Raw genomic sequence first — 27,225 nt, forward strand, 5'->3', positions numbered from 1 at the left:
GAGCACACAACTGACACCCAAGTAAGCCAGCAGAATATACATCCAGATATCAGGGGAAAGAGGATTCAAGAAGGAGAAGACGCCTGGGTTTGTACCATTGGGCTTTCGGTACAAAATACTTATTCCAAGGGTCATGAAAGGTTTCGTGAAGTCGATGACCTGTTCTCGTGAATAAGTTATAGCCAATGGTGCAACTGCAAGGTCAGCTTTCTGTAGACAGAAACACAAAGAGAAGATATGTAGAATATCATTCAAACCTAAAGCATCAATGTTAAAATGCTTAAAATAAACCTGTTTAATTAAACTATTTTTTTTATTGGAACATTAACATTTTACAATACATTTAATTACACAATAACGCATATAAAATGCAAGTTAAAGATCAAGAAAAACAAAACAAACATACCGCAATTATACCGCAAAGGCCGAAATGAAGTGGATCTTTGAATTAAACACTATGATCCCACATGGCCTAAACAATGATTTTGAAATATGCCATTTTTTAAAGTAACTAGAATTTTAAAATAAATAGATTTTTATGATTTTTATTTATTATTTATTATTTTTTATATTTCATGTATTTTTTATTTTTTAACAATTAAGATAATACTCCACCCCTCCATATCCATTTACTTTGTATGCTCTATATATGCATATTTATATGTATGTCTATTTTTATAAATATACATTTTATGATTTATTACAATAAAACTCTTTGCACCGCTTATTTACATCTGCACTTTATCACTATTGAGTCCCACATGGTTTGCACTACTCCTTTGGGCTACTTAAAGGTGGAAATCTATATTTCTATTTAAGATAATAAACAGTGAATTTTTTGAATATGGAGACTAACCTTTCTTTTTACTTTTCTTCCTTTGTATATACAATAAGTGGGAACTATACATACTAAAAGAAGCTGCATTTACTTTTGTCTTTATCTCTATTATTGCTATTTATTTTTATCTTTATCTATAAACAATATGTTGAAATTATTCAATTAGCAATATGAGGTTAATTTATACTTTTAATTTATTTTAAGTTTAAGCATTATAATGTATACACTTTTCATGCATAGCCACTTTCTTTACATTCTATAGATGCTACTTCTATGTAACATTGATCTTTTTATGTAGATAAAATAGATGTCACAATTCGCACTTTATAAGGTACATGGTCACTTTAAGAGCTAATACCTGTTTATAGATGTAATTGTAAAATAGGCTTTTTTATGATAATTTTTGGTTTAATGTAATTAAGCACAAGATTTGGTTGCTATTTTATTATGAATTAAATTGAAGTAATAATCTGTATATTTTTTAAGTCAGAATTATATTGGTTTTAATAAACATTATATTGTAATTGGGGCAATTTGAAATCAACCTATCATGAGGGACTTTGCCCTATATATGCCCATAACCAACATGGTGGTTATGAACACGTCCTGAGGAAGCCGCAATACGGCGAAACGCGTTGACATCACGCAAGGGGGAGGAGCTTGTTGTGCACGGAACTCGGAGCTGATTCTCGGGAATATACACAGACTAGCAGGTCTGCAAACCCACCGAGCCTGGAGAACACAGTGCAGCCTGCCTGCCACCCCACTATTAAAAGCTGAAGCAGTGAGTTACAGCATATGCTGTTTAAACTCACCACCAGATTCAGTAAGGGGCCACCTTTTTATTTATTGCTATTTTTCTTCATATATTTCGATTGTATTGATGTTATATTTTTCTGCATGTAGCAGACAATAAATCTATGTCATTTTTTATCTCAAACATTGAAAGCACCTTATTACTGAGATGCTACAAAAGTGCTAAGAAGTCTTGCTTAATAGATGGGAAACACGTTCTCTATTATTGTTAACCATCTGCACTATCACTGCATATTTTTTCTTTTTCTTTGCATATAACCACATCATTCGGAGGAACCATCATATAACTGAAAAGTTTGTATTCTATTTTCTTTATTGTCTCTATATTTGGTGTTTCTCTTTGCTCCACTCATTATTTCACAATAATACCGCAATGTAGAGGATAATTTCATATGCACTGGACATTTAAAATAGCATTTCTAATTGAATTTATTGAAACTGATTGACTGTACACAAAAGAGATACAGGCCATCAGCTATAAAGTGCAATTTAACCTATATTAAGTATGCAATTTAATTTTTAAATTGACAGTAAAATAAGTACATGCATTTCTATTTGCATTCCCTTTAACAGATAAACCCCTTAATTTGTGTGAGACCTGTGTTATTTTTATTTATTTATTTTACATAAATATTAATTCTCAACAAAAACAAATGACACAAGAAAACAGCATTCTAATATGTTACATGTTATCTAATATGGCATATATATCTAATCAATAGCATAATTAACTAATCAGAAACATAGAAATAACAACAGGGAATAATACGTATCATATACACTAAGCAACTTACACATGAATTTTGGGTACATTTGCACAATAAACCCCATGCCTGCCTCTCCATAAATATCGCTACTTTTTATCAGCCGACTCATACTTGCTAAAGTACCTGTTGCTACTTTTCGCATGTAGCGGCTGTTCAGTGCCTTATAAGTTCACAAGTAGTGACAGGAAGTTACCTGGCTTCTGCCAGAAAAAAAGTAATTTACTAACAGCTCTCCATATACTCTATGGCAGCGGTGGGCAATCTGCGGTCCTCCAGATGTTTTGGACTACATCTACCTTGATGCTTTGCTAGCATTATAGCCCTACGAGCATTATGGGAGATGTAGTCCAAAACATCTGGAGGGCTGCAGATTACCCACCCCTGCTCTATGGGAGGAACTTAGTGACTGGTTCCACCTTTGTTATGACTGCTACCCACAGTTACCTCCAAATAGACTAATTGTTTGTAGACACAGACAAAAAAGATACAATCTTATAAACACGGGGACATCAGACACTCAGACTTACAGAAATGCTTACTTTTTTCCAAGACAGCAATTCAAAGACATTCAGTCACATACAATTTTAGATAATTAGAAATGACATCTACAAGCACTACCTGCATTCAGAACACTCCTACACTCCCTTAACACCTAACACTCAGTCTTCACTCTCCTTACTTCGGCCCACTCTGCTTTCTCAAAGTGCTTACTCATCTGAGCAATGCTCTTTCTTCTCCTCTTTTCCTTTTCTCTCCTCTCCCTCAGCATCAAAATATCTCCTTACACTCACTTCCCTCAAAAACACAATCACATCCACATTAATCCATCTCTGGTACACTCCCCCTTCTCTCTTCTCATGCCCTGCACTCATTTCTCTATTCTTTTTCTCCTTCTCCCACCAAACCTCATCCTAGACCCCGCCCACATGAAACCCATTCACACCTTCTGTCACTATCTCTCTTCCTACTTCTATCTCTCCTCCTACTTCTAATAATAAGAATAATAATATTCTGGCAGTAGAGGAGAGTTACCAACTTTTAGCCTGGAGGGCAAGTACAAAATTTTCTTTTTTTTGCTCACAAAACTCACATATTTCAGTGCGCATGGTTCCACTTACGTGGATATGATAAATTGAGGATGCTGGAGTTTCATATATATTTCTAGCCTCCATAAGTATCAAATTTGTAACACTAACATTGGGAGTAACTAGCCTTTTCACAGGCAGGGATAGTAAAGGTCCTGCACAATTATTACCTGCTGCCTCACTCTTGCTATACTGTGCACTGTGATCAACCCATTTCAAATAAACAAATATACTTCCTCAAATGAGCCTTGTTAAGAATTCAATCAACTATGGACATGCATTAAATTAAGCTATGTTGGTCTTAAATTTGAAATTCACTTTGAATTTATTTTGATTTCCCAACAATTCTAACTTTAGTAAATAACACTGCGTGTATGTAGGTTGGATAATCACAGTGAAAACATCAAGAAAAAAGCTCATGTCTGTAGTAGTGCTTGGTTATACCTTAGCCCAAGTGTCTAGTAAGGCTGTTATATCACATCATGTAAGACCAGAGTCCAGAGGGCCTTGTATTTCTAAAAACGCATTAAGAAAAACTTACATGTCAGGTAACTCAGTAATCTGCATGTACCAAAGATTGATGAATACAGTTTGGCAAGTTTATTTGGATTGGCACATAAACTGTGCAAGGACATTTAAGCATTATGGAAGCATTTAAGAAATTAGTGCAGAAAATACTGCTAGATTTGGCAAAGATGAGTGGTACAATGTTTCCATGAAACATGTCTAAATATTCACAATGAAATGCCCTAGATTGGCTTATTTGCTTTTCAGAAATATACTGTATGTCTTTTTGGAGTATTTTAAAAGGCTAGAATTCCAAATTCCTCAAAAGGAGACGTGAGCATTGGAAAGCAAAATGAAAATTTAAATTTAAAAATGTTTAAAAGTATTTGTAAAAATAAAGTTAAAAAACAAACAAAAGTTATTATAAACATATTGGTCACAAAACAGTTTATTAAAATATATTTCTATATCCTTTGTAAAGATGGTGGACTAACTGACTAAAAAAAATGACTAAAAATGAGCATCTTATCTCTACAACTTGTTTTGCGCACTGTGCAGATGTTCTTGGTGCTTCTATCTCTCTAACAGCCCAACATCCTCCTGTCATTAAGTGGCAGTGTGGCATATCACCATCTGCTATACTCACTACATCCATTTCTTTTTCTATCCCAAACTGAATACCTAGAGACAGCTCCCACCTGTTCCCTAGTAAGATAAGAAGGAGAGTGGAGAAATGAGTCCTGAGAAAAAAAAAATTTCACATTTGAGATTAGCGAGAGAAAGGACATAAGAGCGGTGGACCTTTTACGATGAACAGGTCTGGGTGGAGAGGTATAATTTACAGATTGACATGTTTATTGTATGTTTAGGTGTAAAATGCATCTTGCAAGTGTCCCTCAAGCACCACAACACTCTTGGGAGGTAAGGCTGTTTTAGGGTTTTTTGTCTATAAGACATATTCATAGGCCCATCATAATTATCAGCACCATGTGCAAGAGGTTCTTAACCCAGCACTGTTTTGAATTATTCCTAATATTAGCAGATGTCAATTAATATAGTATGAAGTGAATTCACAGTAAATTCAAAGTCAGCTGCAAATTTAAGGCCAGTGTAGCCAAACTGAAAGCCTAACTTACTGTAATATTTTAGACCCTGGAAGGCATGAATACTATTTAATATCTCTTATATATATATATATATATATATATATATATATATATATATATATATATATATATATATATATATTTTATTTTTTTTTAACATAAACTTTCAACTAAATATAACTCATTAACTAGTGTAATCCTTTAGCTGCATCGCTAGTTGTACCAAAGCCCGCAGTGCCAAAATAGCCACTAAGCAAGGCCACCATCAGGAGGTGACAGCCAATACTCTTTTAAGCGGCCCAGTCCAGCAATGGGGCCTACATAAAGCTGACCACATTGTGGGACTCCAGCAGACTTGTCCCCTTAATGGACTTACTACCTGCCCCCCCACCCCCCCTCCCCTTCTCTCCTGTTTGGCAGTGCTGGGAGGATGAGATCTCACCATGTGTAAGCTGTGTGGAAGATTAGCAGAGGAGCATGGAGGCTGCAGTCCTCTACCTGTCAATCCTCACTAGATTTCACAGAAGCCATCCTTCATCCACAAAAATGTAACTTAAAAAGTGTGGCTAAAAATATTCTTTATGCATTAATATTGTGTGTGTATGTGTGTGTGTGTGTATATGTTTGTGTGCTACTGTATTTGTGTAGAATGTGTGAGTAAAGTGTGTGTATATAGAAATGTATGTGTGTGATGTGTGTGTAGATGGTTGTGTGTTTGACATTGTGTGTTGGACATTATGTGCAGTATTATTGTATGTGTATGTGTGAATAAGTAGTGTGTGTGTGTGTAGTAGTGTATGTGTATGTAGCTTGGTGTTATTTTCAGTAATGTACATATGTGTACTAATGTCTGTATGTAGCACTGTGTTTATATTTAGCAGTGTGATTATGGGTGTATCTTTAGCAAAATGTGTGTTTAGTGTGGTGTGTGTGTATGTCTGGCAGTGTGCATCTGTAGCTATGTGTACCCGTGTTTCTGTCTGTGACTAATGGGAATGTGTCTGTAAGAAAGCCTTAATTGGATATCTGTGTCTGGGTCGTTGGGCCCAGCCTTGTAAGGGGCCCCAAGAATTTTGATGGTGGGCCTGTCTGTAATTGAAGGCTTTTAGGCTTTTGCAATTTCTTTAGCTTTATTGCTTCTTTTAGCAATTGCTTTAGAATATTTTTTATCCAGAAACCGCAATAATCACCTTACACAATGTACAGGTATCAATGGATGTTTTTAGGATAGAACATTATATCATTCATCAGTATAACATAATTTCTAATACTTTTTAACACCAATATTTCTTAACAGAACAAACTAATACATGATAAATTTAAAACATATAAATTGTTGAGATATTAATGAATAGCAAACTATACATGAAATTGTTTTCAATTCCAAATTCAATTCATTTATTCATCTGAAGATTCTTTTTTCAATTTTCATTCCATATGTTGGATGCATTTTCTATGCAAAAATGCTATATTTTTACATCAGTATCATCATTCACAAGCAATAAAAAAAATCTCTATTTAGATGTTATTGTTCTTTTATATTGGACCACTCAAAGAAATGATGAAAAATATCCTTGTGTTTATTGTTATTTTTTGAAAATAGGTCTTCATTTGCAATGATTATTGGCACCAGTTTTATATATATTTTCTGAAAGGAAATACATGGAGTATAGTTTTTGGAAGCAATACAATAAAGTGCAAATGAGTATTGCTGCAGGGCTGTGTGTCAAAACATTTTTCTTTTCCATGTATCTGGCAAAAATGTCTCTAGACGAGGTCTTATACTTTGTACTGAATTTTCATGGAAAAAAAATATACTGTTAGCTGATTTGATACACAATATGATCTGATATTTCATACATACTAAAATGTGTTTTATTTGTAATAAAAAAAGTACTTGTTTTCAAGACAAGATTGCCTAAAGCCAACATTTTATTAGGAAATGCCAAGGTCATCCTCACTTGCTGTTTTATATATATATATATATATATAAAATGTTCGAGAGTATATTTTGACAGCGTGCATTTCCAAGTTGGAAAAACATACAAAATCAATACATTGTACCAAAATATATTTTGATGTATTATCTGATGTATTTAATGACATCTCACTAAAAGGATGTCAGTATTTAAAAAAAAAAATTGTTAAAATGCTAAATAATGTTCATTAAGCAGTGAATTGTGAATAGTTAATAACTTGCTTCCAAAGCTTAAGTTAAAGTATCAAAGTTAGAAAAAAATCTTTAATCTTCATTTGAAAATATTCTACATTTTGTCAATCCACAAAATATCCATGTGTACTTATATTTGCTCAGTAAGTAGTCCCATTGTATGCATAATTCATTTCTAATATGATTTATATGACAAAAAAATGCAAGTTAATAATTATACTCAAAAATGAATTGAAGCCATTCCATGTACCCATCTATCCTTCCATCAATCCATCCTTCCTTCCATCAATCAACCATTTCACTGCAGGGAGATTTTCTGGCAGAGCCTTCTTGTTTTCATTTCAGAGTGAAGTACTGCACTTAAAGTATTGAAAGTGCTCAAAACGCAAGCACTTTCAGCATGAAAGAGAACAAAGATTTCTCGGTTGAAAAAGGAGACCTGGGGCTGTACCAGCATTAGCTCTGTCTATAATGATTTTGTGATATCATGGCACCAAATATCCATAGTACCTGTACGTAGTACCTGGACTTGGAAATTAATTTCCTTCTAACTGAAATTCTTCTGAATTTGGGAAGATTGAGTTTTTAGCCAATTTTCCAAATTCTGAATTGAAAAATATACCCAAATCACAAATCTACCAAATTGCACGATGGGTGGGCCAGTTCAGTTGATTCAAATTCAGAATTCCATTTACTGTGCCTTTTGCTGGTAACCACTTACACTTAGCACCAACTTTAAATCACTAATATACATTTTGAGAGTTTTTTGTTAAACACTATAAGCATCTTTATTATTTCATTTTTGAACCTCCCGATATTTTACAATTGAAGCAAATCATTTAAGGCTGAATGGATTTTTTTTTAACCGAAATTCTCTTGATCAAAAAACTATGGCCATTTTTTTTTTTAAATGGCAATTTCTGCATAATGCCTCCCTTTAGGCATATTGTTTTAGCATCAAGTAAGCACCATTAATGTGGTGATAACTTGATTAGAGCATCCTCATAAATCATTTTTACTGTATGTACAGTTTCAAAGAAAGGCATTTTGTTGCAAAAATAGTTAAGTACCCTCCCTATATGAAATTTAAATTTAATGTTAGTTTTTAATTGTATATTGCAAAAAGGGATAAAGTGTTTTGCTACTTTCCATTGTGTGGCTGAATTGAAATAATAAAAAAAGACAAAAATGCAATTATGAAATACTTATTTCTAATAGACTTTATTTTTTATTTTTTTCTCTGTGTTGGTATTTTTTATAAACGTAAGCTAACCACTTAAAAGATATATACATGGGGTGAATATACAGGAAGTGTACTTTAAAATTATATACCGTTGGTACCTGGTGCCTACTCGCCTCCATAGGTTTCAACCCACACTCCCACCAGATTGTTGGAGATGCGGTAGGGAGTTGGGCTCATTCTCCCACATCTGGTGGGACTGTGAGGAGTTGAAACCTATTAAATTAATGCTATCGGAACTGGTAGACTTTATTTATGAGGATCAAGTTGTTACTACGCCTCAAATGTTTTTGTTTCATTTAGATCTGCCAAAAAGCAACATAAAACTAAAAATTCTTATGATCCATATCTGCATGGCAATAAAAATAGTTTTGGCCAGAAACTGGAGAAATATGGGTGCATTAAATTGGCACGATATATGTACACAGATAGAATTTCAATGTAGTATGGAAGCTGGGATAGCTTCAAATAAGATTTCTAGAGAGAAATACAATGAAGTCTGGGCCCCTTGGGTTAGATATCTTAACCATAAAACTCAAACCCTCCCCTCCCCCCTATAGATAGCCACCCCTAAGCTGCAGTGATAGGTGAGAGTACGGATAAGAACTGTATCGTTTTTTTTTTTCCTTACTGTATGATTGTATGACTGTAGATACAGCAGAAGTTGAGCATATGAACATATGAACATAGCTTTATTGTTAATTATGCATAACATTTTATTGTAACGCAACTTATGGTTCTGTGTTCTAAACATATCTTTGAAAAGCTGTATATGAATGAAAAAATTTTAAATCGAAAAATAAAGATTTATATATATATAAAAAAAATAAAATAAACGTAAGCTAACCACAAACATTAAAACATAAAACTTTTGATTGAGGAGTTAGTCAACCCTTTTGCAAGACCTATACTGTGTACCTAAATTACATAAATGGATAGAGAGATGGGATTTGGGTGCCACCGACGTAAAAACTTCTTCAACCAAAACAACCTGTTTTGAGTAGCATTTTTAAAATTGTACTTTTTAAAAGGTTTGAGGTAATTTACCTCTTCCCTCTTTGTAAAAATTAATTTCAAGCAACCTAACTGCTACAATGTGTACAATCTCTCATGCTTTTTTTATTTTTTCATAGATCTGTGGTGCCTAAATTTCTTTCCTTCTTAAAGGACCACTAAAGGCACCCAGACCACTTCAGCTTAATTAAGTGGTCTGGGTGCCTGGTCCAGCTAGGGTTAACCATTTTTTATATAAACATAGCAGTTTCAGAGAAACTGCTATGTTTATAAATAGGTTAATCCAGCCTCTAGTGGCTGTCTCATTGACAGCCGCTAGAGGGCTTGCGTGCTTCTCACTGAGAAAATCACAGTGAGAAGACGCCAGCGTCCATAGGAAAGCATTGAGAATGCTTTCCTATGAGACTGGCTGAATGCGCGCAGCTCTAGCCGCACATGCGCATTCAGTCGAAGAGGAGGAGTGGAAGAGGAGAGCTCCCTGCCTGGAAAAAGAGGTAAGTTTAACCCATTCCTCTCCATTCAGCCCAGCAGGAGGGGGTCCCTGAGGGTGGGGGCACCCTCAGGGCACTATAGTGCCAGGAAAACAAGTATGTTTTCTTGGCACTATAGTGGTCCTTTAATGTTATTTGAGGATGTAAATGATTAGAAAAAAGGCAGAAAATTGCTGCAAAGAACTTCCAGAAAAAAATGTGATTGGATGACTCTAGACAATGAGCCGCAGCAACTATGGACCGTTAATGTAAACAAAGCCCCAGGGCCTGATGGTGTTCACCCATGAGTACTTAAGTCACTGAGTGTGGAAATAAGTGAACCTGTTTTTTTATCTTTCAGGATTGTTTTCTTTTAGGAATTGTACTAGAGGATTGTAGAAAGGCAGATGTGGTTTCTATATTCCAAAAGGTTAGACATAGACTAATCTCCTTGTGTCCTTTATATAATCCTGTTTATCAGTAGATTTCTCCAGGGGGGATTTGAAGAAGAAATCAAATCCAAGAATATTACTGAACTGGAGGCCATTGCTCATGAGCAAAGAGCTATGATTCCTCAGGAATGCTGGCAGAAGCTGGTGTCTGGCAATGCATTTCATTTACAGCAGGTAATTGCAGCAAAAGGGTGCTCTACTAAGTACTAAAGATGCTTGCCATGAAATATTTGAATCTTTTTGAGACTGGAGAGGTCATTATAAGTTAAATTTTTATTTGAAGTTGGGGAGCCCACTTGAAGCATTTGTTGTCCTGCTGGTTCACTGCTGCCGTATACTTAGTTACTTTAGAGAGCGCCTATACCTGCCTTTTCTATTTGTTGTGTTTGAACTATTTGAACTACTTTTGTTTGATTCTTCATTGCAAACACCTGAAAATCTGTAAGTTTTGACAATAAACCTGATTTTCAATGGCTGTTGAATAATTTTGATTACAACTCTATGCCATTGCTTCTCAAACTCAGCATCCCGTTATTCATAAAATATTGACTGCAACATTTCAAGATTATCACCTATTGGTAAACCATACATGCTGAAGTCAATATATCTTGCATTTATGAGACTTTTCTTGGGTTAGTCCTTGTGGGGCAGTGCAACAATTATTCATACTATCTATTTTGTATCTGTGTCTAACCAAGGTGAAACTAAACCCATTCTGGGCAAGCCCATAGTGTATGGGGATTTACAGTCTCTTAATTTAGGGTATATAATTCCAAGCACTCTGTTGCTTGAGGGAGACCCACATGAAATCAGGCCAATAGCAAATTAAATCCATAGTGGAGTAAAGGGTTTATGCTCTATGTAAAACCATATGCTTACAGTCCTCATGACAAGTAAAAATTAGAAAATGGTTTTGGTTTAATGCTGCACTGACACTGAGATACATGTATCTAAAAGTTAGGGTGATGCCTAAGAAAATCTTAAGACACACATTAGATTGCCCGATAATTTGAAAAAAGGATAGCATTTAATCATTTATAGAACGGAAATACTTCCCCCCAAAACATTATAATCTAATATATAAAGTAAAACATCAGGACAATTTACTGTGTGTTTGAAAGCGTGATAACATAAGCATTTACAATAAATATCCAGAGATGTCACTGGAAAAACATGTATTTAATGCTTGGATTTCAGGCTGTTAAAAGAAGGAAGCTAAGCGTTTCTGAAACATACATCAGGTGTGACACAAAAGTCACCACGGTGAATATTGAAAAATAACTATCAAATCTACTCCTGGTATGGATAAATATAAGGAGCTTGAAAGAATTTTATACTATGCTTAAAGCATAAACCCTTGGAGTGATACACAAGAGTAATCATCCACTAGTATGTCCTAAGGATTCAAGTGAACTTTTACTTTGCTCTCAGCCTCAAAGGCAAAAAAACTGAGATTAGTTTATGTTTCATCTAGTCACCCAGCTGTATATTTTCAAAGCAAAATCAAGTGATGAGTGATATTCTTTATCTTATAAACTGTACCCAAAGGCATTTAGAACTTTATAGTATACTAAGAAATGTCTGAAAGACTACACTGCAAAATTGTGAAGTGTAAGATCATATTATTTGGTAAAACAGATAGGGGAGCTATCTTTTAACATACATTTCCCTTTGTGGCATCGTCTATTTCAATGTTCAACAAAGTGTATAGAATTTCAAAAAGATGGCCTTTATATAAAGCCTATAATACCTTGTTTTCTTGGCCCAATGCCTGTCTAGCCAAGTTCAACAGTGTGCAAAATATAAACAAAAGACAAAATAATAAACAAAAGACAAATGTGTACTGTACTATAGAACTACTAAATGTGCTGTGACAAAAATATTGAGAAATGTCACTTCCTTATTACATCTTCCATATCAGCATGAAAATATTGTAACTTGTATTTTTTTTAGCAAGTTCTCTGAATAAATGAAAACTCAATACAAAAGGATGTAAATTTTTCTAAAATCATTATTTTTGTATAAAACTGTCTAGTAAAGAGTTTATCCACATGATTTGAAATCTGTATGTGGACTTACTTAAAATCAGATGATATAACCTACTTAGGATTCAAAATCATTAAAGAGAAACTATAGGCACCGAGACCACTTCCTGATGAAAGTACGCTGATGTAAACTGAAACGCTGTCAAGTTCTATGGATTAAAACCCTTTTCATTTGTTTCAAGTCCTTGAGTGCTGGCTTCATTTGGCAGATTGCAGTTTTGTGCAGCTGAGCACTGGGCATTTAACCAAGAGGAAAGCAGGAGTGCAAAACACCAGCAAACTGTATATATTTATTTATTTATTACTATGTTTTCCCTCAGTTTATTTCTCTTTTTGCTGAAGTATGCAAAAACTACGTTGTTTTTTATATGTGTTAAGATTTATTTATTTCCTTATAGTTTGTTAAGCCCTTAAGGACGGAGGCAATTATACAAGTTCTTATCTAAACAAAACTTAGAATTTGAAGTCAATGTTCAATCATAATTTACCTATTTCATAGTAAATGCATCCACACTTATTATATATCATTTTGTTCAGCAGACACAGGGCTTTAATTTCACATCAAATATTTATATATGAAACAATTTAATATGAATAAAATAAAAATAACAAAATGTGAGAAACTAAGAAATATTCTTATTATCTTTGTTCTGCATGGCATTTTAACAGTGAATTATTTATTTATTTATAAAATATTTTACAAGGAAGAATACATTGATTGATTAAGATTTATCTCATTTTCAAGTATGCCCTGGGTTCACAAAATATTGCATTGATACAATAGGGTACAAAAAACCAATACAATAACTACATAAATACAAAAACATTATTAATACACAATATATACAAGATTTAATATAGAACAAGTAAGAAACATATAATCAACCATGACAGGTGCATTCTGTTTTGAGATATGTAGAGATGGATCTATTAACCCCTTAAGGATGCATGACAGACCCGGTCCTTCATCCTGGGGAAACACTTTACCAACCATGATGGACTAGGTCCGTCATGCACTAAAATTAACCCCAGATCGTTGCAGTGCTGGCAATCACGGGGTAAACACTCTTGCTGGGTGCCTCCGAGTCAGTGGCAGTTCATCAACAGGAAACCACGATGTCCCAGTGCACGTGATCACTGTGACAGCCAGTCACAGCGGTCACATTGCTGCTGGGATACCAGATTCGCCTCCCTCTTGTGGGTTTTTGAAGTGGAGAGAGATGGATCGTTGTTACATTGTGTCCCTGAAGAGAATAAATTGTCTGAAGAGGTTCCAAAAAACCTTTCCCTGCTGATTGGTCACTGCCAGCATCACAGTATTTTACTGTGATCTAGTTTTTTTTACCCTCACGGGTTAAATTTGATTGTTTTTAGTAACCCTAAGGGGTTACATTTTATTATTTTATTTTATAAATTTGTATTTTTGTTAGTTGGAGTGGGTGGAATTTAGTGGGAATTTGGGAATTTAGTGATAAGCAAGTTAGGGGTGAAAAGTAAAAAAGAAAGTAAAAAAATTAAAGTTTAGTTATTTAGTTAAAGTTTATTATGTTTAGGAAGTATAACGCAAAGCGGATTATGCCCGGTTGGCGGCCAACTCACATGCAACAGAATATATCAAAACGGTATAAGGGATAAAGTGCAGAGAAAGTGCAGGACAGCTACTCCCAATAAGGGATCACTCCGAATCCCCAAAATCTTTATACAGATATGTAGACAGTATAGTACAAAGACACATACCAGTGGGGGGCGCCACAATCACAAATCGTGCGTATATTTACCATATATATTGCATGGTGATCATATAAAAAGAGGAATAAAAAACATACATAGTGAAGTATTTAATGACATCAAATATCTAAAACAACAATACAAATGTACACTCACAAATAAGGTAGCACAAAGAGACTTACACACAGCTCTCGAAAAAGTCCTGGGGACGAAACGCGTCGAGCAGAGATACCTGTCAACACTTGTCAACACCTCCCTAAAAGACTCCATTATCTCCTTGCCTGGCTGATGACTTCATTAGGCATCGACATTGGAACTATATTACCAGGGATTTTTTACCCATTAGAGGTTGACAAGCGCTTTTGCACAACTAGACATAAGTCTCTTTGTGCCACCCTTTTTGTGAGTGTACATTTGTATTGTTGTTTTAGATATTTGATGTCATTAAATACTTCACTATGTATGTTTTTTATTCCTCTTTTTATATGATCACCATGCAATATATATGGTAAATATAAGCACGATTTGTGATTGTGGTGCCCCCCACTGGTATATGTCTTTGTACTATACTGTCTACATATCTGTATCACATGCAACAGACACTGCCTCGCAGAGTGACGCAGAGAGTGACGCAGGGGACAAGGACTATGTGCCAGATACTGCAGGTCCATCAGGAAAAATCGCTGATTCCTCTGATGCTGAACATGGCGCAGATGACTGGGTACCCCCTAATAATTTTTTATCAGACATTCCAGAGTTCACTGCCAATCCTGGCATATAGGCTGTCCCCCTGTATTTTTCCAGACAATGATTAGGCCAAGATATGAAGACATACTGTGATTTATGCACTTTAGTGATAATACGAAGTGTCCTCCAAAAGGTCATTCGCAGTATGATCTCTCTTATAAAATACTCCTTCTAATTGCCCACTTTAACAAAAAATTTCCCACTATTTATACCCCCCAATTTTTTTTTCTGTTGATGAATCCCTCATGAAGTCTAAGGGAAGACTGGGGTTTAAACAGTAAATCCCATCCAAAAGATCCTGATATGGGATCAAATTTTATAAGTTGCGTGAAAGTGGCAGTGGCTATGTGTACACCTTCCATGTATACGAAGGAAGGGATAGCCACCTTGATCTCCCAGGTTGCCCAGATATAGCAGGGACAAGTGGGAAAATTGTCTGGTACCTAATCATGCCATTACTAAACAAGGGATATTTGCATATTGATAATTTTTACAACAGTATCCCACTTCGAAAAATGCTGTACTGCTTTGACCCCGTGGCCTGTGGCACTATTAGGAAGAGTCTCACAGGTTTCCCAGAGCCTCTAGCAGAAAAAAAATAATAAGGGGGGAAACAGCAGCTCTCTACCAGAATGAACTGCTGGCACTAAAGTACCACAATAAAAAGGAGGTGTTCATCCTAACCACCATCCATGATGAATGCACTCGCAGGGTCGCAGTTCATGGCAGAGGGGAAATTAAATGGGTGCCAGTCTGCATACAACATTACAATCGGCATATGGGGGGAGTTGCTCTGTCCAATCAACTGATGCAGCTGTATTTGATCATGCGAAAGACCAGGGCATGGTACAAAAATGTGGGCCTAGATATAATGCAGACGGCAGTCTATAATGCCTTTGTAATTTTTAAAAATCAAACGCTTAGCTGAAATGCATGTTTCTTTCATTTCAGCTTCAGCTCATTTCTGGGCTGCTTGAGTGCCACAGAGGAAGACCTTCAGTGGAGCCTAGCAGAAGAATGGAGGCAGGTCACTTCTGCTTCAGGATTCCATTAACCCCCAAAAAGAAAAACCTCTTGAAAAGGTGAAGGGTGTGTTTCAAGAGGGGAGTAAGAGCTGAGACCAGTTATTACCGCCCTGATTGCCCCCCTCCCCCCTCAGCCTGGCCTATGTATTGGCCACTGTTTTAACATTTTCCACACCCAGACTGAATAAGTAGACTAGTTTTGTGGTGTGATTCTAGTCATCTGCTGAATCTTGGCTTTGTCTCCCATGTATCCTGTCTTCTCTGATCCTTGACCTCGGCTTGTCCTATCGTTGTTCCATTTCTCTTTACTCTTTTGACCTCGGCTTGTAACTTGACTATTATCTGCTTGTATAGCCTGGCCTTTCTAAGGATCGGTATTAAAAGTTTCTCTCTTGGTATTCTTGTGGTCTGTTTGTGTCTTTTGGTTCTGGAATCCATGCTAGTGTTGCCCGTGACGCAGATGACTGGGTACTACCCCCTGATAAGTTTACGCCAAATATTCCCCCTTTCACAGCAAATAGTATGCACTTGTTCATAATTGAAATTGATGAGCTGCTTGTATTTAAAAATAGATGTGGCCTTTGAGAGGTAATTTGCAATCATGAGCTGCTAAAATTAGACTTGGGCCCAGCATCTGCTTTTGAAAAAATATGAAATTGGTGTGTCTCAAATGTGCCCGTTCAACATCCACATATCCCTGAAAAAGGTACACATGGGGATATTGTTGTACTAAGATGACATAGCTGAGCAACATATTAGATGTTATGCTGCCGAAGCACACATAAGGATTGCAAAATATACAGAAACATCTCCAAGTGTGTGTCAAAAAGGCAGAAAAATGATATTGCTACTAGACTTGGTGCAAACTAGCAAACAAATTAGCCTACGCTAAGTTTTAAAATGTCCCTTTTGAAATACCCTGGGGTGTCTTTAAGAAATGGTAGGCCTTTGTGGAGTAGTCTGAATTCAAAACCTGCTAAGATGCTCAGAAATTGCACATGGACCCAACATCTAATTTTACAAATGGTAGGCCTTTGTGGGGCTTTTTTAACAGTCAAACTGCTATAATGCCCTAAATTGAATCATGGGCCCATCAAATCTGCCTCTCAAAATTCTACTGTAAATACTGAAAATGGATAGGTCTCATATATGGCACTGTAGCTTCATGAAATAGTGCCAAAGACATACAATGGGGGTATAATTTTACTTAGAAGACTTAGCTGAGCATCATTTGGAGGCTATGATAGTGGCACATATCAAATATACAAAATGCCCAGCAAAAATTTAATCCATATGTAAAAAATGCCCCAAATTATTTTTTTACCACATACTTTGACTTATATTGGTTTAAAAATGGGGGCATGTTAAGGCACAATATGCACCATGTGAGATACCCTGAAGTGTCTACTTTTACAAATGGTAGGCCTTCGTGGGGGTTGTTTTGAACAGTCAAACTGCTATAATACCCCAAATTGTTCTAAGTTTGTGTGTCAAAAAACAAACCAAAACACAATTTTACTTCAATATTATCATTGGAGATTGGCAATGAAATGGCTACGTAAAAAGTGTCAAAATAACCTAAGGTAAATAGCCTGTTATGTCTACTATATGTATATGTTTTATTTATTTTTGTCTGGAAATTGTGTTTTCTTTTTTGGCTATTAAGCTTACAAGACAAACATACCAAATTCTAAAATCGTTCTACATTAAAAGTTTATTTTACTTCTTGTGTTTTGTGACCCCCATTATAGCATGCCATTTGGAAAAGTAGACAATCCAAGGTATTCAAAATGGAGAATACATCAGTGTTTTTTATTAGCCACTGGCCCTGGCCAAAGTTAGCATTCATATTAGTTTGCATTTTTTTTTTACAAAAAAAACTGCACTTGCACTGATGATATCATCATCCAGATACATTTTACTGTTTCAAAACACTCATATTTGAGTTCAGTGAAGTCTCCAGAGTATAATAATTCCCCCAATGTAAAGGTTTTATGGTGTTTTGGAAAATTACAGGGTTAAATATAGGACTTGCAAATTAAATTCACTGGACTTTCTGCCAGGGTTGTCATGCAGGTCTCTCAAATTGTAATTAATACATTTATATAATTATGTAAAAAGATTACATACATATACACGTAGAATTTGAAAATAGATATATATATGCGTGTATATTTTTTACAATTATTTCTGTCAGGATTACAGAATGATCCAGAATTTTGTAACACAGAGGACTGATAGGTAACGTATACCAGACCTTAGAATGGCTGGACTTAAGTACCAAAGAATAATCAGGAATAGCCGAGGTCAAGGGAAACAGAAAGAGACACAACGATAAGGAAAAGCCAGGAGTCGGGAATAACAGAAAACAGGGAAGTCAACAACAATGCCAAAGTCAAATAACCAGAAATACCAGAATCAATAACACGCTCTCGGACAACCACAAGGGAAACTACGACAGGGCACTGAGCAGGATGAGAACTGGGCCTAAATACCCCTCCTCTAGATCTGATAGGCTGTAAGCGGCCTTTGACCCCAGAGGCAGTTACCAGGTTCTCATTTATTGTATAATTTAATTGCTGCTCAGCATTAACCCTTCTGTGGATTTGGTTGCTGTTCGGCACAACTTTTCCTGTGTGGACAGTAAATGCCATTAACCACATTTTTATAAGCAGATGAATACATGACATTACCCCCAACCTGAAGAACGCCCACCGGGCGGGCAGGACCAGGCTTGAGAGGAAATTTGGCGTGAAAATAGCGAATCTTGCGGCCAGCATGTATATCAGATGCTGGAACCCAGGAACGATCGGCTGGTCCATAACCTTTCCAATCCACCAAGTACTGTAAAGTGCCCCGAGAAAACATGGAATCAATTATGGAGGAGACCTCATACTCTTCCTGTCCAGAAACAACAAGGGAGGAAGAGGGACACTTGAGACAGTATATTTATTGCAAACAAGAGGTTTGAGCAAGGACAAATGAAAGGTATTAGAAATGTTCAAGGAGGCCGGAAGTGCCAGAGAGTACGCAACAGGATTGATCCTACGAAGGACACGAAAAGGTCCAAGAAACCTAGGAGCAAATTTCATGCTAGGGACTTTGAGCCTGATGTTATGAGAAGATAACCAAACCCTCTCACCCGCTTGGTAAACAGGGTTGGCACCTTGACATGTATCAGCATAATTCTTGAAACAGTCAGCAGCAGTACCCGGAGCAGATTGAACGTTAACCCAGGTATCACGGATGGAAGCCAGACGGTCATCCAAAGCAGGAATAGCTGTATCGGACAAAACAGCCGGTAGGACAGTAGGACGCCGGCCATTATTAACAAAAAAAGGGCTATGTCCAAAGGAGTCATGGTCAGCATTGTTCCTAGCAAACTCGGCCCATGGTAATAATTCGGACCAATTGTCTTGAGTGCTATTAACGAAACAACGCAAGTATAACTTCAAAGACTGGTTAGCCCTCTCAGCTGTACCATTAGTCTGGGTGTGGTAAGAGGATGAAAAAGACAATTCAATCCCCAATTGCTTATTGAAAGCCCTTTAAAACTAGGATACAAACTGAGAACCTCTATCATATATAATACTGTGAGGAATGCCATGCAGACGGACAATCTCACGTATAAAGATCAGTACCAGGTCTTGAGATCACGGTAATTTCTTGAGAGGGATGAAGTGAGCCATTTTAGAAAAATGGTCAACAACCATGAGAATAGTGGTATAACCATTAGAACTAGGAAGTTCTACAATGAAATCCATAGACAAGTGGGACCATGGGACCTCAGGAACGGGAAGAGATTGTAACAAGCCACAAGGGAGTTTATGAGGTACTTTGGAAACCGCACAAACAGAACAAACCTGCACATACATCCTTCCTGAGGGAATCCCACCAGAATGACCTCATGATAACAGAAGTGGATTCATTAATACCTGGGTGACCAGCAGACACATTGTTGTGAAACATCTTCATGATATTAACCCTTTCCCCAAATGGAATGAACAATTTGTCCTGAGGTTTACCGCAGGGCGCCTGAGACTGAGCCTCCATGATGGAGCCAAGCAGCGGAGAGGACAATTAAAGGATAGTGGAAGCAATGATACATTCTGGGGGGATGATATGGGACTTTTCTTGCTCTTGTATAGACTCAGTATCAAACTGTCTGGATAAGGTGTCGGCCTTGACATTTTTAGAACCAGGTCTATAAGTAATAAGAAAATTAAAGCAAGAAAGGAACAGAGACCACCTAGCTTGTCTAGAAGTCAATTGTTTAGCATCTCCTATATAAGCTAGGTTTTTGTGATTTGTAATGATCAAAAGGGGGTCCTTGGAACCCTCTAAAAGATGTTGCCACTCCTTGAGAGCTAGAATAATGGCCAACAATTATCTATTACCAATATCATAATTGTGCTCAGCAGGAGACAACTTTCTAGAGAAGTAACCACAAGGATGCAATGGAGTATCCTGGCTCTCACTCTGGGAGATAACTGCCCCTACCCCTGTCTCTGATGCATCAACTTCCAGTATGAAAGGTTTACTGGTGTCAGGATGTATCAATATGTCGGCAGAGGCAAACCGCTGTTTGAGAGTTCAAAGGCTTCTATAGCCTCCTTAGACCATATCTTACTGCTAACCCCCTTGTGTGTCATATTGGTGATGGGGGCTATTATTGAAGAAAATCCCTTTATAAACCTTATATAATAATTGGCAAAACCAATGAACCTTTGAATGGCTTCCAAAGAAGATCTGATAGGCTGTAACCGGCCTTTGACCCCAAAGGCAAATACCTGGTTCCCATTTCTTGTTTTATTTAATTGCTGCTCAGCATTAAATGACCACTATAGGCACCCAGACCACTTCAGCTTAATGCCAGGTCCCTCTAGGATTAATACAATATAGTAGTATTACAGTGTGACACACACACACAGTAAAATACAATAAGAAGTTCTCAAAACACCTTAGTGAGTTTCCCTTTCACCTCACAACAAATTCAAATACATACAATATAAGGTGGAGACTCTTCTTATTATAACAGGTAATCAATAGTAGGTAGTCCTAAAAGCAGAAATAAAACACATAATAGTGCAATATGGTCTATAAGAAATGAAAGTATAATGAGGTAGATGGAATATCATTTACAAATAAAGAGCCTCTAGATAGGGCTCAATTTTCCAGTATTGTGGGAGCTAAGGTTCCCACTGCCTTCTTTATTTTGCTAGTAGCCAAATATGCTCTCATGGACAGGTATGTTGTTCCAAAAGTGCTTTATTATAAAGTGCACAAGAGTAATAAAATAAGAATAAAGACAAAAAAAAAAAAAGACCTTACAGGATTGAAGGTAATTGATGCGATGAGTCCTTGGTGCATAACGAGTTTCGCCTCATTCAGAGGCTTCATCAGTTGCTGTGGGATATGTAAAACGTGTCCGTTTTTAAATAGTTCATAATTAGAGTTCATTTGAAGCTGGTGGTCCTGACGTCCGGACGTCACTTCCGTTTCCGGGTGGTTGCGTTCCATCAGTGGAACGTAAACGTCATCATCATGTATGTGTTTGGGCGGGACTTCCGCTTCCGGATATTTGCATTCCAACAGTGGAACGCATAGATCGCGATCGTGTTTTCCTATGTACTAGGGCACATCCTAGTGCTCTATTACATTTGTATTGCATAACCAGTCTTTTTATATATAGTGGGTGACCCTTATAGAGACAGAAAAAGGGAAACCCACAGTTTGAACAAAAGTAAAACAATTACATCTTAATAAGCAATAAAAGGTGTATATTAAGGAGGGAGAAAAAGGGCAATGATTGTTACTAACACATAAATAGAACCTTAAAAATTAATCAAATATATTAAAAGGAGCAGATACATAATAAAATACTTAAATATAGGAAATTGAACTTTAGCATTACTTAACAATTATTTCTTATGTTTTAAAAATGACAAACTTCAAAATCTGAATTTAATCCATAGGGAATTAGGGTTTTAAAATTGTAACTAAAACACATTTCTTCCTTACCCAATAACTTTATATAATTACCCCCTCTCCAGTCTCGTCTGACTTGCTTTATTGCAAAAAAAATAAATAGATTTTCTGGATATTGGTTGTGGGTTTCTTTAAAATGTAAGGACACACTATGAGCTTCTAAGCCATTTTTAATATTGCGGATGTGTTCAGCAATTCTGACCTTTAAAGGTCTAATAGTTCTTCCTACATATATTAAATGACAAGGGCATTTTAAAATATATATAATGCCCTTAGTGTGACAAGTAAGGTGGTCTTTAATAATATAGGGCTTATGGATAATATCCTCTATGTTTTCTAGATGACGCTTAGTACTTTTGGTGACTTTGCATGGAAGGCACATACCACACCCGTAAAATCCTTTCAAATCTTGAATAAAGTGCTTCGGTTTCTTAGAAGTTAAATGACTTTTAACTAAAATATTTTTTAAATAGTTTGCTCCTCTATATGTAATTTTAGGTTTTGAGGGTAAAATTTTATTTAAAATTGGGTCATCCTTAAGTGCCAATGTTTTTTATAGTGTGTTGTATGCGTTTATTTTGTCCATTAAAATTACAAATAAAAGGGATTTCATAAGTTTCTGCTAATTTGTTCTTTTGTTTATATTGAATGAGGTTCTCTCTTTTAAATTTTCCTACTTTCTCTATGCCTTGATTGAGAAGTACTTCATTGTATCCTTTTTCCATAAACTGTTGCTTGATATAATTGGCCTGTTCTAGGTAATCTGTATCTAACTTACAGTTACGTCTGATTCTGATAAATTGGCTTTTGGGAGCATTATTAAGCCATGGCTTGTGGTGGCAGCTGCTTTTTTCAATGTAGCTATTTGCGTCTATAGGTTTAAAATGATTTTTAGTGATGATCTTAGAGTCCTGAATGCTAATATATAAATCAAGAAAATTAATACTGGAATTACTAAAAACGCTAGTTAAGTGGATTCCAAAATTGTTGATATTAAGGTATGCTATAAATTCTTGTAGGGCTTCCATAGTTCCATTCCATATGAAGAAAATGTCGTCAATAAATCGGCAATAAGTCATCAAATTCATTTTCAACTGTTGTTCTATAAATACACAAGTTTCTTCCCAAAATGCCATAAAAAGGTTGGCGTAACTTGGGGCAAATTTAGTGCCCATCAGACCACCAGCTTCAAATGAACTCTAATTATGAACTATTTAAAAATGGACACGTTTTACATATCCCACAGCAACTGATGAAGCCTCTGAATGAGGCGAAACGCGTTTTGCACCAAGGACTCGCCCCATCAATTACCTTCAATCCTGTAAGGTCTTTTTTTATTCTTATTTTATTACTCTTGTGCACTTTATAATAAAGAACTTTTGGAACAACATACCTGTCCCTGAGAGCATATTTGGCTACTAGCAAAATAGAGAAGTCAGTGGGAACCTTATCTCCCACAATACTGGAAAATTGAGCCCTATCTAGAGGCTCTTTATTTGTGAGTGATATTCCATCTACCTCATTATACTTTAATTTCTTATATACAATATTGCACCCTCTAGGATTAACCCTTTTTTCTATAAACATAGCAGTTTCAGAGAAACTGCTATGTTTATATCTGGGTTAATTCAGCCTCTAGTGGCTGTCTCACTGACAGCCGCTAGAGGCGCTTGCGTGCTTCTCACTGTGATTTTTACAGTGAGAAGACGCCAGCGTCCATAGGAATGCATTGTAAATGCTTTCCTATGATACTGGCTGAATGCGCGCGCGGCTCTTGACGCGCATGCGCATTCAGCCGAAGAGGAGGAGAGGAGGAGGAGAGGAGGCGGAGAGGAGGAGGAGAGCTCCCCGCCCAGCGCTGGAGAAAGAGGCAAGTTTAACCCCTTCCTTTCCATCCAGCCCGGCGGGAGGGGGACCCTGAGGGTGGGGGCACATTCAGGGCACTATAGTGCCAGGAAAACGGGTATGTTTTCCTGGCACTATAGTGATCCTTTAACCCTTCTGTGGATTTATTTTTGTGTGGACAGTAAATGCCATTAACCACATTTTTATAAGCGGATGAATAGGTGACACTGTCTATCTATATATACATTTATACATATATAATTTCATTCTAAGTGTGTTTTGATATCAATATATGTAAATATTGGTATCAAAATACAATTAGAATGAAATTACACACATATATATAAAATTAATTTAAATATATATATATATATATATATATATATATACACATACACACATATATATATATATATATATCAACTTGGCACTCACCCCTAATGCAGTAGATTCTGAAATTCTTGCCCAGGTGCATCCCCAGCGTTCAATATATAAACAAGGAGTAGTGGGAGCACTCAGAGAACTTCTTAACAATATTTTCTTTTATTGTGGTATCACATAAGTGCAAAAAATATCATTCAACGTTTCGACCCCTAGAGAGCTCCTGGTTTATATATATATATATATATATATATATATATATATATATATATATATATATATATATACATTTTATTCTTCTTATTAAATATATTTGGCCATGTTTAATGGGGGACTGCATGACCCAGTGCTTTAAACTGCCATTCTGACCATGTGATTGTAATGTTATCCCGATCACATGGCCTGCAAGGACAGGATTTGCTACAGGGGACTGCATGGGTTGTCAGGCAGTCCCTTCGAACCGGATCCCTGGGTTAGGTAAGTAGTAGTTTGGAAAAACGGTGCCTCAGAGGGGATATGATAACATTATACATATATATTCGGGGCCAGTACAAACCATTATCTGGAAATTTATACATAAATAGGGCTACTCATAGGAAAAAAGGTCACGGATTTAGGCTGGAAGAAAGGAGATTTCATCTAAGGCAAAGAAAAGTTTTTCTACAGTAAGACCAATAAGGATATGGAATTCTCTGTCTGAAGAGGTGGTTTTATCAGAGTTCATACAGATGTTTAAATTTCAGTTGCATAAATACATAACATACAGGGATATAATTTCTAATTAGTGGGGTAATAGCTGCTTGATCCAATGAGACATCTGATTGCTATTTTGGGGTCAAGAAGGATTTTTTTCCTAGTTTGTTGCAAAATTGGAAGAGTTTCAGGCTAGGTTTGTTGCCTTATTTTGGATCAACAGCAAAAACATATGTGAAGAAGGATAAACTTGATGGACGCAAGTCTCTTTTCAGCTATATAACTATGTAACTATGTACATATTTGTGAGTCTGGGTGCTGCAGACCGTTACAACATTTTTTTAATGAATTACTAATTTAGTGGGTAGAAGATGAGGTAACATGATGCATTTAACTGCATTTTGATTGCATGATAATATTTAATGGGAATTATATTTGTAATGTAAAAAAACGTTCCTTTCAATGATTTTTCTTTTTATATGCTCTGGAGTTATTGTATCTGAACACACTGTATTCGACTCCCGAACGAGGACAACCCCTGTACCCCATAAGAACGCTCACACCAGCAGCTTAAGTGCAAAACTGCAAGAGAAGCAATTAAGGAATGCTTCCCGTGGGTGGCCACCATTTCGTAGAACTGAAGAATGGCGGCTATTTTGTCTCCCGAACGTGGGCAGCGGTACTTGGTCATTGGGTGTCTGGAACCTTTTCTGGCTAGGCACTCGCATGAACCCCCGGTAAAGATTATATCGCTGCCCATCCTACTTCCTGAAAAGCTATGCGAACAATGTTGGGGAGATGGGAACTGCCGATTGAAAATCAGGAGAATCCGTTGTACGGTGTTCGCACAGGAACCCCCAAACAGAGACCGGCTGAGGAACATATTTACCTGGAACTGTTTTGGGGCATCACATCGTGGCTGGCCGGTCAAAACTTTACACCGGTGGTGATCCAATTCTTCCAAATGGATCTGAGTGATACTTGGCCAAATTGGACACTCACACCAGAGTTATCCAGGGATATAACTCTTGTGGGGTTCCTGGATATATTGGGGGTACTTTTGGGGGATTGTCTGTTTTGTGTATATTTTCCTGTAACTGAGAGATAATTGAGTTATAGTTTTCTCACTTAAATATCTCTCAGACACAGAGGCTCTTGGGAGGAAAAACCCTGTATTGTTGTTTTGAAGATTTCAGGCTAGGGGTCAGTAAATAAAAGCCGTGTGTGGCCAAAATAAAATCAGTTGATTCCAAGAACTAAGTCTTGTCTAGTTACTGGGGGAATGAATGCTTGAGTGTTTAACGGTTCCAGTCTGGCTCAGAGGAGAAATTAGCAGGGGTAACCAGTCGGGTAACCCGGGGTCCGCTACATCATTTATTGTTGTATTTGCTGCTTGACTAGAACTATATACCAGTCTACAAGTCAGTTAGAGTTGAATTAAATGAGTCATTCATAGTACCATGAATGAATATTTTTTCTAGTTACATGAAGTTTGTATGTGAAATGTATAAGTTTGGTATAAGTTTGCAAAGAAAACACAGATAGAATAAACACATTACATTTTTTCATCTAGCATGTAAACCTCACCTGCTTACAGGTGCAATAATATTTGACTATGTTGTAATTTTAAATGCACTGGCCCACATTTACTCATTCTGTTGACTCATTTTATTAACTTGGAATAACATACTGATTCAACATTTTTGCAATTACCTCTTGTTTGCACAAGTTAGACCAGATAGAAAATAGACTGGACAATTATCCGTTTCACAATTGACTATATTAAACTGAATACTAAAACAAATATCACTTTAATTCTAGATCAAACATGTGCAAATCAGGATCAAAAGAAGCAAATGAAAAAAAATCTGCTTTGCAATAGGTGCCAGAAAATGATCCCAACTAAATGTAGGAAAATAGAAATGCAGAATATTTTATTTTTTACTTTTCATGTTATAAAAGAGTCGTGGACATATAGATCAAGCATGACAAATATGCCGCCGATGGGCCGCATAAAGCCCACAATGACCTTATGAGACTGGCCTTATGAGATATGGGAAATTTCCGGTAGGCTGTCTGCCCTGGGGCCACAGTGTATTAAATTAAGGGGAGGGCGGTGGGGAAGTATATTAAGCTGGGTGGAGGGAGGTGAGGCAGTGTGCTAGAGTGAGGGGGACAGTGTATTAAATTGGGGGGAAGAAGGGTGGGCTGTGTATTAGAGTTTTGGTAGGGCGCAGTGTATTAAATTGGGGGAGATAGGGAAGGCAATGTATTAAATTAGAGTGGAGGGAGGGAGGCAGTGTATTAG

The 27,225-nt window shown here is 36.6% G+C and overlaps 1 protein-coding gene across 2 annotated transcripts in view; it reads right to left on the minus strand.

Annotated features, from left to right (window-relative positions):
* GRIK2 (glutamate ionotropic receptor kainate type subunit 2) overlaps nt 1-27,225 on the minus strand; it is a 622,789-nt gene that overhangs the window by 163,543 nt on the left and 432,021 nt on the right. For both annotated transcript variants that reach the window (XM_063443553.1, XM_063443554.1), the window contains one exon: nt 1-210. This exon is cut by the window's left edge and continues 14 nt beyond it. In XM_063443553.1, coding sequence (XP_063299623.1) covers nt 1-210 — 210 coding nt within the window. The remainder of the gene's footprint in view (nt 211-27,225) is intronic.

This window comes from Pelobates fuscus, chromosome 2, assembly GCF_036172605.1.
Source record: "Pelobates fuscus isolate aPelFus1 chromosome 2, aPelFus1.pri, whole genome shotgun sequence".
Lineage (NCBI taxonomy): Eukaryota > Metazoa > Chordata > Amphibia > Anura > Pelobatidae > Pelobates > Pelobates fuscus.